General features: G+C 40.0%; 1 protein-coding gene across 1 annotated transcript in view; it reads left to right on the forward strand.

Annotated features, from left to right (window-relative positions):
- The first annotated feature begins 3,732 nt into the window (after positions 1-3,732).
- Positions 3,733-16,273, forward strand: part of LOC119407424 (platelet endothelial cell adhesion molecule-like) — a 38,568-nt gene continuing 26,027 nt past the window's right edge. The window contains exons 1-5 of the mRNA XM_037677806.1: positions 3,733-3,919; positions 7,881-8,138; positions 8,484-8,744; positions 15,444-15,743; positions 16,070-16,259. Of these exons, the coding sequence (XP_037533734.1) occupies positions 3,733-3,919; positions 7,881-8,138; positions 8,484-8,744; positions 15,444-15,743; positions 16,070-16,259 (1,196 nt within the window). The remainder of the gene's footprint in view (positions 3,920-7,880; positions 8,139-8,483; positions 8,745-15,443; positions 15,744-16,069; positions 16,260-16,273) is intronic.

Genomic DNA, 16,273 nt, shown 5'->3' on the forward strand with positions numbered 1-16,273 from the left:
CAGTGCAAAGAGGAAGCCATTTCTAAGCAAGCTCCACAAGCTCCGACATTTGCACTGGGCCAGGGGTCATTTAAAATGGAGTGTGGCAAAATGGAAGACTGTTCTGTGGTCAAATAAGTCACGATTTGAAGTTTTTTATGGAACAATGGGACGCCATGTCATCCGGACCAGAGAGGACAAGGATAGCCCAAGTTGTTATCAACGCTCCATTCAGAAGCCTGCATCACTGATGGTATGGGGTTGCATGAGCGCTTGTGGCATGGGCAGCTTGCATGTCTGGAAAGGCACCATTAATGCAGAGAACTATGTTCAGGTTCAAGAACAACATATGCTCCCATCTAGACGTCATCTCTTTCAGGGAAGACCATGCATTTTTCAACATGATAATGCCAGACCACATTCTGCAGCAATCACAACATCATGGCTACGTAGAAGGAGGATCCGGGTACTGAAATGGTCAGCCTGCAGTCCAGATCTTTCACTTATAGAGAACATTTGGCGCATCATAAAGAGGAAGGTGCGACAAAGAAGGCCCAAGACGATTGAACAGTTAGAGGCCTGTATTAGACATGAATGGGAGAGCATTCCTATTTCTAAACTTGAGAAACTGGTCTCCTCTGTCCCCAGACGTCTGTTGAGTGTTGTAAGAAGAAGGGGGGATGCCACACAGTGGTAAAAATGGACTTGTCCCAACTTTTTTGGGATTTGTGGACGACATGAAATTTGGAAACAACAGATTTTTCCCTTAAAATGATACATTCTCTCAGTTTAAACTTTTGATCAGTGATTTGTGTTCTATTCTGAATAAAATATTAGATGTTGGCACCTCCACATCATTGCATTCAGTTTTTATTCACAATTTGTTTAGTGTCCCAACTTTTTTGATTGAGTTGATTATAAGATGACTTGGAAAACAGTCAAATGAGTTGATGCCAACAGTTATTGGCAAAATTTATGAGAAACTCTCCTGTGGCCACCATTTTTATCAAAGTTAACTTAAACGGTTAATCCATCAAATATGTACACCCAATGATTACTTTTAAGAGTTTATTTAAAATCTATTCACAAATGTTATGAGTTATTTGCTAACAGAAAGGCTAAAGAACACATACACAGTAAACAAATTTCAGAATTTTTGATAAATAAGTCAAGTCGACTATATTTATAGAGCACATTTAAAACAGAACCTGTTATCAAAGTGCTTAACAACAATCAATGGGAGTAAAATTAAAGAGAAAAAAAATACAATATACTAATAATAACTGAAGAATTAATAAACATTTAAAACATAGGATCACAGAACAAAAAACACTAAATCAATTTGCACTGTGTGAAATGCCTGCGAGAACAGATGTGTTTTTAGCAGGGATTGGAAGGGAGGAAGGGAGGTGGCCTGCCTGATGTTGGGGGGCAGGTTGTTCCAGAGTTTGGGGCCCATGACTGAAAAAGCCTGATCTCCTCTGAGCTTCAGTCTTGTTTTTGGAACAGCCAAAAGCAGCTGATCGGATGATCTCGGGGCCTGAGAGGAAACGTAAGGTTCCTGGAGCTCAGAGAGGTAAAGGGGTGCGAGGCCATTTAAACATTTTGAAGGTCAACAGAAGAATTTTAAAGACTACCCTAGTACAAACAGGGAGCCAGTGAAGGGAGGACAGAACTAGTGTAATATGTTCAGACCTACAAGTTCCGGTTAAAAGCTGAGCAGCAGCATTCTGGACGAGATGAAGACGTGAAATGGAGGCCTGGCTGACCCCAGCATACAGTGTGTTGCAATAGTTCAATAGGAAACCCCACAGCGTGAGTCTCAGCTGGACATGCCGGTTCTCCAGGACCTTGTCGTTTTGATGAAAAAATCTTATCAATAGAGTTGAACGCCCACAATACCAAATCCATAATCTTCTTAATTTATGTTCGGGAGATGAGACCCAGGCGCTTCAGACAGACAGAGAGCAAAGCAGGAAGAAGGAAAAAAAAACGGGGGAGGAGAAACACAAGCTGCCACCTCGATCAGAGCCTGGGAGGAAAAAACATTGCATCAGACTCAACATTTGTTTGTGCATTATAGAGACGCCTCTGCAGGTCGCCCGTTATCTACCTAGCGTTTGTCACACTGGCTGTGTGAGGCCATTTCTGAAGCCTACAGAGCATCAGATTTAGAACCTCCTGACAACCTCAGGGCACACTCGACCAGAGGTATCGCATCTTCGACAGCTTTGCATAATGGCATGATATTGTAGGATATATGCACTGTGGCCGCGTGGTCAACACCCTGTTCATTAATTCGCTTTTATTTACGTGATGTGTCGGCTCATTCCATGACGCATTCTGTCCTTAGTGCCCCAACAGAATGAAGATTATTGTTTTCATGGAACCTCGGTTAAACTCTCATCTGACTGCATGCATTACAGTGTGAGATGTTATCAGTCACAGGTTGTGACTGCTGTTCTTTGTTCTATTGTCATTAATCAGTTCATGAATATTGTCATCAATCAGTTCATCTGAATAATAATCAGTTAATTTATTATTAATCTGTTCATATTGAAGAGCCGTGGATCTGCTCTGTTCACGGCCTTTTTCAGCCTCTCCTTTTTTGCCCTTTGAAAAACTTTTTTCCGGGGCGTTCATGCATGCGGAATGCATAAATGAAGCAGCGCGCGTTTGTGCATGGTGCGCGTAATTACGCAATGCGTTTTTACACATATGGAGAGCTGAGTGACAAAATGTTTTTTTGGGCAAGCGGGTGCTTCAGATGGTGTTCGAATGGACCCAGTGAGGCGGAAATCACATTCTGCTTCGCCTTTTAACCCACCATTGACAGCTCTTAAAAGGCGAAGCCTATACGAAATAGAACGTTGGTTACGTACTGTAACCCCAGATTCTATGAGTATAGGCATAGCCCTTTAAGCGTCGGGCCTAACTGGCTCCTAAATGGCTGAACAAAAAAGCTATTTGGGAGCCGATTACCCGCTCTTAACGTAATTTATACAGATCGGTTGGGGCCCACACAACAGGTGGGCGTGGACTAAACTTTTCAGTGCGACGCTTTGCGTGACGGGATAAACCTACCAGCGACAGCTCTTGGAGGGCTACGCCTATACTCATGTAGCGCTTCCTTTATCCTCTCCCACTAGGATAGCGCCCTGAGTTCAACTATTCTATTTTATATTACTTCCCTAGGTAGACTTTCAACTCATACTTTTTATATTTACACCAACCCAAATAGGAAACCCAAATAATCAAACAATGTATCTCATCACTCTCTAATTTATTAAGACCGGGGGAAAACTATATGCAATATTCAAAACAAAAATGAAATAAAATTATTGAGAGATCAGTTAAGCTTAATTTCTTTAGACAAAAAGCATATCAGTTAAACACAATTTTAATTTTACAACCACATTCTGTCCTTTAAATAAATCAAAATTGTACACTCCTCAATTTTTCTTCAATTTAAACCATTAAATTTTTACAGTGCATTTATAAGAACTCATTAATTTGTGGATCCACTTTTGTTATTAAATGCAAACCCCCAAATAAAATTCAGCGCTGTTTATCTGTTCAAAAATTATCAAGTGAATGTAGATTAACCCCCCACGTTGCAGGCCTGGACGACGCTCGGGAGCGGTGGGGCCAATTACAGTGTAACCCGATAATTCCAATGTTTGACAAAAAGATGCGAGTACTCACTCAACCTCCAAGTATTTTCTGTGTCCGTGTGTGTCACCTCTTGACGTTATGTGGCACGGATCCAGCAACCTCCACATAGACGGTCAGCACAACGGTCCAGTCTCCCTCATTGACAGATTGACAGAAATCCTTGCAAGCTTCCCCAGTCACCTGAGACACTCATCTGGTTTCACCTGCGTCTCACTCCCACACCGGTCTGACGTCACTGCACCGCAGTCTCACTACAGCCGCTGTTGTGAGCTCAAAAAAAGAATCATTTTTGATCGTTTCTCATATGGAGCACACTTTTACTATCTTGGTAAAAGAACATCAAAATAAAAAAACTACTGGACAGATGACTACATAGCCAGAACAGCTCAAATCAAACATGACTGTCAGAAAAAAAAAATCCTACATAAGCCCCATCTGTTCAGAAAGTGGTCAAATAAGTTTTCCCAATGATGATAAATTTCAGCAGGGCTACACACATAGAATCTGGGGTTACAGTACGTAACCAACGTTTTTAGACTAATCAAATAATTAGTCAAACAAGAATACACTTATGCAAACACACAAGTCACCTTCAGAAACACCGAGGCTTTCTACTTTCCCCTTTTCCTCCCGTTAATTAAAAAAGTAATTACTTCCTGCTTGTATATAATCACTCGGATCATCCTTTTACAAAACAATAATACAAGTCTCTCACTTATATTTTTTATATACATAATACCAACACTGTTGTAAATATTTTGGGAATATTCAAAACTTCAAGTGCCTGTTTTTTTTAACCAGGGGCTACATTGATAAGATAGAAAGGTGCTTTATAAGTAAAGTCCATTTATCATTAAACTGTTGCTCATTGTAATAGCAACAGTTAGTCTCCATTTTATTTTATACATTATGATCGGGATCTATCTTGTTTTCGATATCTAACATGCGTCTTATGTATGTTCTAATATAAAACTGTTGCATATCCACATGACTGATAGATAAATAAATATCCTTTCATCATCTCTATTCAAATAAGCCACTCTGAGGACATGAGAAGTTTTGTATGAGGAAGCTTTCACAGATGTACAAAGTTACATGCTTTGTGCCTCGTCTGTGAGAATCTGCGCCAGTGAGGCAGGAAATGCTTTATAATACATGCTTATCAGACAGACGTAAGGTCAAAATGACTTTGACTTTCTATCTTACAGACTTGGAGAAGGCCTTGGAGTTTATATAAAGCTACTTTAATTGTAACTGCATTTTTACTGTAGTTTATTGTTATTGTTGTATTTACTTTATATGTTCTGTCTGGAACAGGTCTTTCTTGTAAATGAGTCCTCGTAACTCAATGAGACTAAACTGTATAGTTATTATTATTACTATTATTAGACCTTTATTTATACAGGTTAGTGGTTAGTTCACAATGAACCTCGAAGACTCATTTACAAGAGAGACCTGTTCCATACAACATACAGACAGATGAGAAAAAGAGAACACGAGGATGGAGGAAGCCAAAAAAAAAAAAAAAAAAAAACATGTTTCACGCTATGTCCTGGCTGGGAAACAGTATAAAAGATGCAAAAAAAGACATTGCATCATAAATCTGCAACATACCTGTACAATGACGTCCTAATACATTCATGCATAGAAGGTCAACAAAGCCAGTGAGTTATCCATTAACACTCCAGTAAGTTCCAAAGTTCTGATAAGATGGTACAGTGTCTATCAGCATCATGGTTCTGATAAGGCCACAGATGTTCTTTTGGGGTAGGGGTGGGACGGTGGGAGAGTAGGGGTGGGGGGCAGAGCTTCTAGTTTATGTGTACTCCAGGAGCAATTTGAGATAAGTTGACCTGTCCAAGGCCAGCAGGGAGGCTAAATTCAGATAGACAATTGTTTGGGCCACCAGACTCCGTTTTCTGTCCGTCTTCAAGTTCTGCTGGTACACTCAATGAATCCAAACAGCCAGAATTAGTGGACACTCTGCTCAGTCTGTGCTCCATTTAGCATTCTCCAAGACTGAATCCTTCATGCTGGCATATGGTAATTTGACAATGGGATGTCGAGTTCCAGGAGCTGCAAGTGGCCTGTGATTCTAAGAATTGCGTCCACCTTGGGGTTGAGCTTGGTAAATATGAGTTTGAAAGCTCAAGGTTAATAAAGGTTCAGTGGAAAAAAAAAGTTTATCAGGTGTGTCTCCGTGTGCCTACAGGCTCTTCTGAGTAGCCAAACCTCACCTCAAAGACCTCACACACAGTTCAACATTAATTTAACATTTGTTAGTGATAACATTCATGAACTTTACCTAAATTCCTCTGACAAAGACATCCTCACAGCAGTAATGTCTGTGATATTTCCTCTGATATTTAATTGTTTACTAGTTTTAAAGATGGAGAATTCACTGGTACTTCTCCAGTTCCTTCTTCTCTTGGATGATTAGAACTTTTGCCTGCTCTGTAGCTTCATTCAGTTTTATAACTTTGGGGAGGCTGAGATGAGGTAGAGGCAGGACAGTCGACTAGGGACCCGAAAGCCCCACCTCGATCCCCAGCCATTCCCACATGTTGTTGTGTCACTGAGCAAGACACCCAATCCCCAATTGCCCCCCGGGCGCCTTCACAGCTGCCCACCGCCCCACCCGAGTGCATCCCAGGTGTCATGGGTTAAATGCAGAGAACTACTTTTGCCCTTATGGGAACATTCAATGATGACAATAATAATACTTTATTTATTTATTACATTATTATAAATACCTTACAGTCACATGTCCATGTGGACTGTTTTCTTTTCTGTTTTCTCAACTGTCTTGCCTGTCATGCAATGTCTGCATTTTTTCTTTATTAGGTGTTAACAAAAACATTAGTTTCTTTCAGCTTTCATCCCTGTTTAAATAATTGCTTCTTTTGTTTTCTGTTAATAAAGTGAATAACAGTTTTTCTTTTTTCGTTTTTTTTTTTTTTTTTTTTTTTTGCGAGAAGGTGACAGGCTTCAGTCCTGATGCTCTCTAAATGTATATCCTTGTTTTCATTAAAGACAGTCACTTGTTGTTCTAGGGAGAGTAATTCATGCTCCAGAGGTTTTCTGCTTTCTGCTGCTGTAACATTTGAATCTGATCGATGAGTGGTGTCCAATCCACTTATTGTCACATCATTCATTCATTCTGGAGTATTGTTCCAAGTCACAAACTCAGCATTCTGAAAGAACTATCATTTTCCTGATTTTGTCTTTTAAGATCTCTTATCTCTCTCATTAAGAATCACTTTTTGCTGTTTCGAGATGTTAGTCATTTCTTCAGACAAAAAGTTAAGAGACTTCTTTAGATCTTCCAGTTCATATTTATTAACATTTCTCTTTGGTGGCATTATGATAACTGTTTAACCGAGAAGGTATCAGTCATGTTCAAAGGAAGCCTGGGCCTTGTGGAGCTTTATTCTCTAAATTTATCACATTGCTTTTAATTTTTCTCCTGGTTAGAACTATTTCTATTGTGTTGAGCTTTTTTCATTTTCAAGTTTTAGGAGTAAGATAAACTTTAAACATCATTTATTGTTGCATATTTGTGGAGAAATTATCAATTTTTATTCATATATAATAAACTTCACCTTTTCTGTTTTAGTTCATGTTTCTGTCACAGTACTAACTACTTTATGTGAACAGTTTCCATTAAACCCAGTTTGATCCTGGAACCCAGCTGGTCTCAGATCTTCAGAGGTGAGACAGTCACTCTCAGATGTCAGATCCATGGAGGAGGAACTCAGTGGACGTATGGATGGAGAACACCCAACAGAAACTCTTCAACGTCCAGTGAATACAGGATCAACAGAGTTACTGAGTCTGACAGTGGAGAATACAGATGTTGTGGTAGAAGAGGCTATCATCAGACAGACTGGAGTGATGCCTTCAGACTCTCAGTGTTACGTGAGTCAAATTGTTCTTCATTCATACTGAAATGAGTAAACGGCACTCAAGAGTATAATTTCTTTAAAATGTAAAAAAGTAGGCAAACCTTTGTAAAGAAATTTATATTATTTCTTATGTTAGTGGAAAAAACAAAATTCAATGAAAACTTAGTTTGGTCATGAAAACAGTCTAATGTGTTTTATCAATCATTAATTTCTGTTTTGGTTCCAGAAGATAAACAATCAGGAGATGATGTGATCATTTTAATAAGTTTTAAGTTGTTGACGATTTAATGTGTTTGTTTGTTTTTTATCCAAACTCTGCAGCAGATGAACCCAGAGCCACAGTGAGTTCAGACAGAAGCATCATCCCAGCAGGAGACAGAGTTAGACTGAGCTGCTCTGTGGTCACATCTGAAGGTTGGAGCTTTGACTGGTTCAGACGAGAGTCAGAATCTTCTCCGTCCATAAAATACAATAAACCAGACAGAGTCACAGAGGGAGGTCTGTACAGCTGCAGAGGAGGAAGAGGAGATCCAGTTTACTACACACAAACCAGCTCTGAAGTCACCATTTATAAAACTGGTGAGTTCAATTTATTCTGAAGTGAAATAATTTACTCGTCTGAAACATGAAACACATCTGTCTGTTTGATGAAACTTTTGTGTCACTTTTAATTATATTATTTCTTCTTACATTTTCACCTAACAACTGTTCAATAAATCAAACTTGATGTCAGAAACTAAACAAACATCATGTTACTTTATATGTTGATATGAGTATTTGTCTCTTTTTTCAAAACAGTTCTTCTCAGTTTTGAGACCACATTTTACTTTAGATGTTAATTATTAAAAATAGCAGTCATTTTATTTCAGTTATTGTTTCAGTCAGAGTCAAAACTATAATTATTTTTTTTTTTTATGTGAACAGTTTCCATTAAACCCAGTGTGATCCTGGAACCCAGCTGGTCTCTGATCTTCAGAGGTGAGACAGTCACTCTCAGATGTCAGATCCATGGAGGAGGAACTCCGTGGATGTATGGATGGAGAACACCCAACAGAAACTCTCCAACATCCAGTGAATACAAGATCAACAGAGTTACTGAGTCTGACAGTGGAGAATACAGATGTTATGGTAGAAGTGGCTATCATCAGACAGACTGGAGTGATGCCTTCAGACTCTCAGTGTTACGTGAGTCAAGTTGTTCTTCATTCATACTGAAATAGGTAAACAGCACTCAAGAGTAAAATGTATATATAATGTAAAAAGAAGACAAACTTTTGTAAATTACAATTTTTCTTAGGTTAATGCAAAAATACTATTCAATGAAAACTTGGTTTGTTCAAGAAATTTATTGTCATGTTACAATCAAATTGATGAATTATCCGAAAGACGTCTTAAACATCCATCTGTCCATTATCTTTTACCCGCTTCTTCTGTTTTGGGTCATGGGGGTCGCCGTTGCCATTGTCCAGCAATCACTGTGTGAGGGGCGGGGGACACCCTGGACAGTTCGCAAGTCCATCACAGGGACACATGGAGACAAACGAGAAAACCATTCACACTCTCACTCACATCTATGGACAATTTAGAGTTACCAATCAGCATAACATGCATGTTTTTGGTCTGTGGGAGGAAACTGGAGTACCCGGAGAAAACCCATGCATGAACAGAGAGAACATGCAAACTCCACCCAAAAAGCCCCCCGTACCGGGATTTGAACCGGGGACCTGCTCGCTGAGAGGCAGCAGCTCTATCATTTGCACCGCCATGCTGCCCTGTCTAAAACATAAAATATGTTTTTTATAAAAGATCAGAATAAAGAAAAAACAACTTAAAAAATTAAATGAAATAAAACGTGTCATGGACAACACAATGGCACAACTGGTAGAGCTGGTTAATTCACCTGTCTAAATAATCAGAATCAGAATAAACTTTATTGGCATTGCACCGAGATACAACGAGAATATGTACGTACAGTCGTCCGAAAGATGGGTGGAGTGCACGAAGCTGCGGCTATTAAATAGTGTGGCCCTCTTATTCTTATTCAGAATAATATTTTGCTTAGACGAGAAAAGGAAAGAAAACATGAGGAGAGAAGGTTTTAAAAAAAATCTCTCACTTCGTGTCCTAGACAGGGCACAATTTGAGGCATAAACTTTGTTGTTTTCAAAACATTCCAGGAGGAGTTGAGATAAGTCCGGCGTCAAGGCCACAATTTGGGTCAGGCAGAACTCATGAATTGTTGTTTCTGCCTTTTAAAGTCTCGCTGGTATATAGTCTTCTGATGGAAACTCCAAAACAGCCGAATTGATCCTTTATGCCAAAAGTCGAGCTCACAGCATTCTCCAAGATTATTCCCACCTTCATATGTGCTGCTAGAGAGTTCACAGTCCTGATAACAGCTGCTCCAGCTCCCTGCAGCAGCTCTCCAAAAATCAGTCTGAGCACTGTCGAGCTTCGACACATCCACACAAATTTGTAGACAATCCAAGATTTCACCAACCCAAACAGTAGAATCTAGTTGTCATCATGAATCCAATTTGTTTCCATCGAGGTAAGAGGGTCCTCCTTACCCTGACTCCTGTCGGGAGAAGTTGATCGATTTTTTTTTTTGTTGAGAGACTAGCTGATCCTCCCAATTAAGAGGTATGCAGGAAAAAAAGAGGCTTTTTAAGGGTTCACATGACGAAAGAATGCAAGCAGGGAAGTACGGGGGGGAGGGGGGGTATGGAGCGCCAGGGAACACGTCTGTCTTCACCGGAGTGCATGGGTGGGTGGGGGGGGGGGGGAATGAATGAAAAATAAAGTATTTTTAACGTTTTTGTCAAAATATATTAAGATCAGCTCAGACAGTTAAACCTCGGATTCAGGAGGAGCAGTGCAGTTTTCGTGCTGGTCATGGAACACTGGACCAGCTCTACACCCTCAGAAGGATCCTGGAGGGTGCGTGGGAGTTTGCCCAACCAGTCTACATGTGCTTTGTGGACTTGGAGAAGATGTTCGACCGCATCCCTCAAGGAGCCCTACGGGGGTACTCCTGGAGTATGGGGTACCAGGCCCTTTGATACGGGCTGTTAGGTCCCTGTACGACTGGTGTTGGAGCTTGGTCCGCATTGCCGGCAGTAAGTCAAGCTCGTTCCAGGAGAGAGTTGGACTCCGCCAAGGTTGCTCTTTGTCACAGATTCTGTTCATAACTTTTATGGACAGAATTTCAAGGTGTTGAAGGGATTCATTTTGGTGGCCTTAGGATTGCGTCTCTGCTTTTTGCAGATAATGTGGTCCTATTGGCTACATCAGGTCGTGATCTACAGCTTTCGCTGGAGAGGTTTGCAGCAGAGTGTGATGCGGCCGTGATGATCAGTTCCTCCAAATCCAAGGCCATGGTATTGAGCCGGAAAAGGGTAGAGTGCCCTCTCCAGGTCGGGGAGGAGGTCCTGCCCCAAGTGCATGAGTTTAAGTATCTTGGGGTCTTGTTCACAAATGAGGGAAAAATGGAGCAAGAGATCAATAGGTGGATAGGTGTGGTGTCTGCAGTGAAGCAGGCACCAGTCTGTTGTAGTGAAGAGAGAGCTGAGTCAAAAGGCGAAGTGCTCAGTTTACCGGTTGATCTATGTTCCTACCCTCGGTTAGGATGCCTCCTGCACTGTAAAAATTGTGGCCCTGCTTAAATTAAAAAAATTGATGTCCATTTGTTGCATCTAATATATTAGACTCCACAGAATCTAAATAAATTGTTTTGGTACAACATGACTATTTAATATTGACTCAAACCATATTACTCTACTTGACCCAATATTAATTCTTCACCTTTATCCAAGTTAAATAATTTACATTTTAGTTTTTGAACCAAACTAATATATTTAAATTGAACCCATCTAATATATGTAAAAATTGTGGCCCTGCTTAAATTAAAAAAATTGATGTCCATTTGTTGCATCTAATATATTAGACTCCACAGAATCTAAATAAATTGTTTTGGTACAACATGACTATTTAATATTGACTCAAACCATATTACTCTACTTGACCCAATATTAATTCTTCACCTTTATCCAAGTTAAATAATTTACATTTTAGTTTATGAACCAAACTAATATATTTAAATTGAACCCATCTAATATATATACCTAGCATAAATTAATTCATTGGCACCATGAAAGTCTTCTTTTTTAAAATGTCATAAACTTGGTGTCAAACAATCTGCATCACTCACATCACACTTAACACACTCCAGCAACATTTTTCTTATAAGCCATTTATTCCTCAAGTAAAAAAGGACAAAAAAAGTTGCATGTTCAGACAAACAAATATAAACATGTCATTGTTGATCAGAGCAATGACATAAAGACAATATGGCTTATCAAGCAAAATTAAATGGACAGAAAGCATTCACTATTGTTGTACTGTTCAAACACATCTGAACTTGAAGGAATGTTGCATCTCTAAACATCATGAAAGAACTAAAATTCCAACAAAAGCACTCCATGAAAGTGACCACCTGAACATGTATAACAAAGTGCTGTGAGGTGGTCTACCTCTTAAATAGATGCCAGTGGCAACTACATGCACACACATTAAGCACACACTTAAATATACACTACTGTGCAGTTTTGAGTTCACCACTGAGTTTGCGAATCTTGGAAGTCATCTTGTTGGAACCAAGCTCCATCAGGATCTTCTGAAGGGCCTCAAAGGTGAACCTGAAACCCTGTGGATACTCCATGTTAAGAGCATAGCAAAGTCCAAAGAGCATTGCCACTCCAGCTGCAAGAGAAGGCAACTCATTGAGGACTTCCACACCATCAATGACAATCCCAACGTCTTGGGGCTGCTGTAGAAGGCTTGAATTCTCTCTGAAGACGAAGACTGCCATGATGGTCCTCTCCAGCTCCTGCTCGGCTTGATCTTTCTGGGAGACCTGAGGCAAAATATACGAAATATGCAACTGAACAACTGCAGTATGGCACACCTCATTAATCACTATATACTGTATAATGGCATAGGTGACACATTGCAGACACATTGTGCAACGGACGAAGCTCTCCAAGCACTTCTTCTTCTTCTTCTTCTTCTTTTATGTTTAATGGCGGTTGGCAAACAACTTATAGGTGCATTACCGCCACCTTCCAGACTGGAGTATAGATTAGATGTCCTATCACTATATTCTCCCCATAATGCCTGACATCTTGAGAAACCTAAAAATGCTGTTAAAAATTATATTTTCAGAAGATCTTTGCAGCAAATTTTTAACATCTAAATTGATTTTATTACTGTTCATCTCTCTAATTAACAACTCTCTTTCCCGGCTGTATTTACTACATTCTAGAAGAATATGCTGCACCGTTTCTGACTCTCCACAAAAATTACACAAACCTGTACTATGTTTATTAATTATTTTCAGCGTACTATTCAGCCCCGTATGCCCAAATCTTAGTCTAGATATAATATCCTCTTCTCTTCTATTTCTACCCAAGCACTTCTCCCCAACGTCTTCTCACGTGACTCAGATTGAAAATATGACATCATTTCCTTTCAGCATGTTTTGAGAGGAACCAAAATATTTGCTTTCTTCCCATCAAAAGTGTTATTGATTCAGTCTGAATCAAAATTGAAACCTCAGAATGCAAAAAAATAGACTTTCACAACCAAGTCAATTATTGTACATTGTATTCAATAATAGTTTTTAGCTTGAATGAACAACTCTGTGCAAAACTTTTTCCAGTGTGGACGCCTCCCTGGTGAGGTGTTCTGGACACGTACCACTGTGAGGAAACCCAGAGGAAGACGCAGGACATGCTGGATGGACTGTTTTTCAGCTGGCCTGGGAACACCTCGGGATTCCTCCGGAGGAGCTGGCCCAAGTGGCTGGGGAGAGGGAAGTCTGGGCCTCCCTACTTAAGCTGCTACTCCCACGACCCAATCTCAGATAAGCGGAAGAAAATGGATGGATGATGGATGGATGGATGGATATTAACATCAGTTACTGTTGTAGTACTCAAGACCTGTCTTGGTCTTGAGACCGGTCTCAAGACCACTTTTTGATGGTCTTGGTCTTGTCTTGGACTCGACCGCATTTGGTCTCAGTCTTAGACAATGAGGACTTGGGATTTTATTTCAAGACAACAACTGTGGAAATATCACAAAATTGCCAGGATATCGTCCAATTTTTTTAACATCTTTGTTTATATTGGATGCAAAACATTCTGATTCAAATCCAAGTGATAATGTGACTCATTGCTAAAAACATGTTTTTGTTACCGCTGTCACGTCCACCCCCTTTCACTCGCATGTGGCTCTGTACCAACAGAACAATACAGACAACAGAATGTAACGTCGCAACAAGGGGTGAAAGTAAGCCGGTACGGTCCGGTACTGCGTTCCACTAAAAGAATCTGCACCGGTACTCAATACCTGGAAGAGAGGGGTGGGGCTGTCTGCTGTAAAGCCTCATTCAGAACCAGTCATGGCTTCACTTTGGGCCAGAATAGAATCTGTAACAATAAGCAGTCTAAAACACAACTTAATCTGTTAATAAAAAAACTTTTTTTTCCTCACTGAAAATTATTTCTGAACTCTTCGTGCTATACTGGAGCTTCGTTTCTCTATCGAGGTGAAGTTAGTCTTACGTTGGACATTGAACATAAGGGCTCCGTGCCTTCAGCAGTGTGTTCCTCTCGTTCGATCCGAAGCAGGCAATCTGATTTCGATCAGCTGCGACCAGTCTGCCCCTCCTCCGAGATGTAATGGTTCGCTTAGAAACAGTCAACAAATTACCGAAACAAACACTCTTCAGAAACAAAAATTAATATATTTTACATCATTTGACCCACTGACACAAAACTAATGTTAAACTACTCTCATAAACCTGACACACAATACACCATTTATTTCTCATATTAAAGAATTTTCTAATTAGTTATTGAGTGAAAGCCATGATTTTTGAACAAATAAATCATGTAAAATGAGAAAATGCTTTAAAATTAGAAATAAATGCAGGTGCGTCGTATGTCAGATCTGGCAGATTAGTTTAACATAAGTTTTGTGTAGGTGGGTCACATGACATGAAAATTATTGTGCAAAAACCACTGAATGTCTGATTTCTTTATGTAGCTTTGAAAACTTATAAAAGCTGATACATTCATTCAAAAGCAAACTTAAAGTTGCAGCATGAAATTTTTATAAAAAAATGTTTTAATAAAAGTTACTTTTTTTTTTTTTTTTTACATATTTGTTAAAATGGGCAGCACGGTGGCGCAACTGGTAGAGCTGCTGCTTCTCAGCGAGCAAGTCTCCGGTTCAAATCCTGGTCCAGGGGCCTTTCTGGGTGGAGTTTGCATGTTCTCTCCGTGCATGCGTGGGTTTTCTCTGGGTATTCCGGTTTCCTCCCACAGACCAAAAACATGCATGTTAGACTGATTGGTAACTCTAAATTGTCCCTAGGTGTGAGTGAGAGAGTAAATAGTTGTTTATCTCTATGTGTCCCTGTGATGGACTTGTGACCTGTCCAGGGTGTACCCCGCCTCTCGCACAGTGATTGCTGGACTTGGGCACCGGCGACTCTCGTGACCCAAATCGGAAGAAGCGGGTAAAAAATAATGTATGGATGGATTTGTTAAAACTGTCACTATGTCGTGACAGTATAGTGTAAGACATAATCTGTTAAAAGACTGAGCTCCAAGACTTGAGATCTTGGTCTCGGACCCCAAAAGTCTTGGTCTTGTCTCGGTACACTCTGGTCTTAGTCTTGATTTGGTCTCTGGTTAGGTGGTCTTGGCTATAACGCCAAGATCATTAACATATCATTTACAAGCCCAGTGATTCTTAGTATTTAATGTTATGAGTTTAAAACAGATCAAGATTTACTCTCAGATCTTCTCTGTCCAACAGAGAAACCTCAGCCTGTCCTCTCTGTGTCTCCATCATGGCTGAGTCCTGGAGCCTCAGTGACTCTGAGCTGTCAGATCCATCATCCATCTGCAGGATGGAGGTTCTTCTGGTATCAAGTTGTTCCCAAACCATTGAGCAGCAGTTACAACTATGAGCTGCTGTCTGGTCACTCCAACGGGACTGAACAGAACTCCTACATCATTCATGGACAGAAACACACAGCAGGATATGTGTGCAGAGCAGGAAGACAACCAGAGTATCTCACCGATTACAGTCAACCAAAGTTTGTCTGGTCTGAAGGTCAGTTTTGTTTCTGTGCTCTCAGTGAGATCAAGTTATTGTTTCTTTGACACTCAGTGGTTTGTAATCTGCAAGAAAATTATATTTACAAGCAGTTCTCTTCTTGACAATAAGACCACATTTTGTTAATTTACAGCAAGAACATTTTGTTGGTAAAATAACAGAAAAGCAAAAAATATGAGTTACTTTAGATTCTATTGGTTAGATCTTTGAAACCAGTTTTATTAATTATCATTCTGTATGCAGCAGATTTTAAAAATTATTGTTTAATATTAATCTTTATTGTTTCCATCCCTGGTTCAAGTCTCTTTGTGTTTATCTCCCAGATGTTGATCCAGCAGCGTCTCTCAGTGTGAATCCTGACAGAGTTCAACACTTCAGTTCTCTCTCTGTCTCACTGAGCTGTGAAGGAAACTCTACTGAGTGGAGAGTGAAGAGGTTTACAGATACTGGTCTGTCAGACTGCTCCATGTGGAGAACACGGACTGGATCCTCATGTACCATAAAGCCTTACTGGTCTGGTAGTGGAG

The sequence above is a fragment of the Nematolebias whitei genome, chromosome 1 (assembly GCF_014905685.2).
Source record: "Nematolebias whitei isolate Nwh7 chromosome 1, NemWhi1, whole genome shotgun sequence".
Classification (NCBI taxonomy): domain Eukaryota; kingdom Metazoa; phylum Chordata; class Actinopteri; order Cyprinodontiformes; family Rivulidae; genus Nematolebias; species Nematolebias whitei.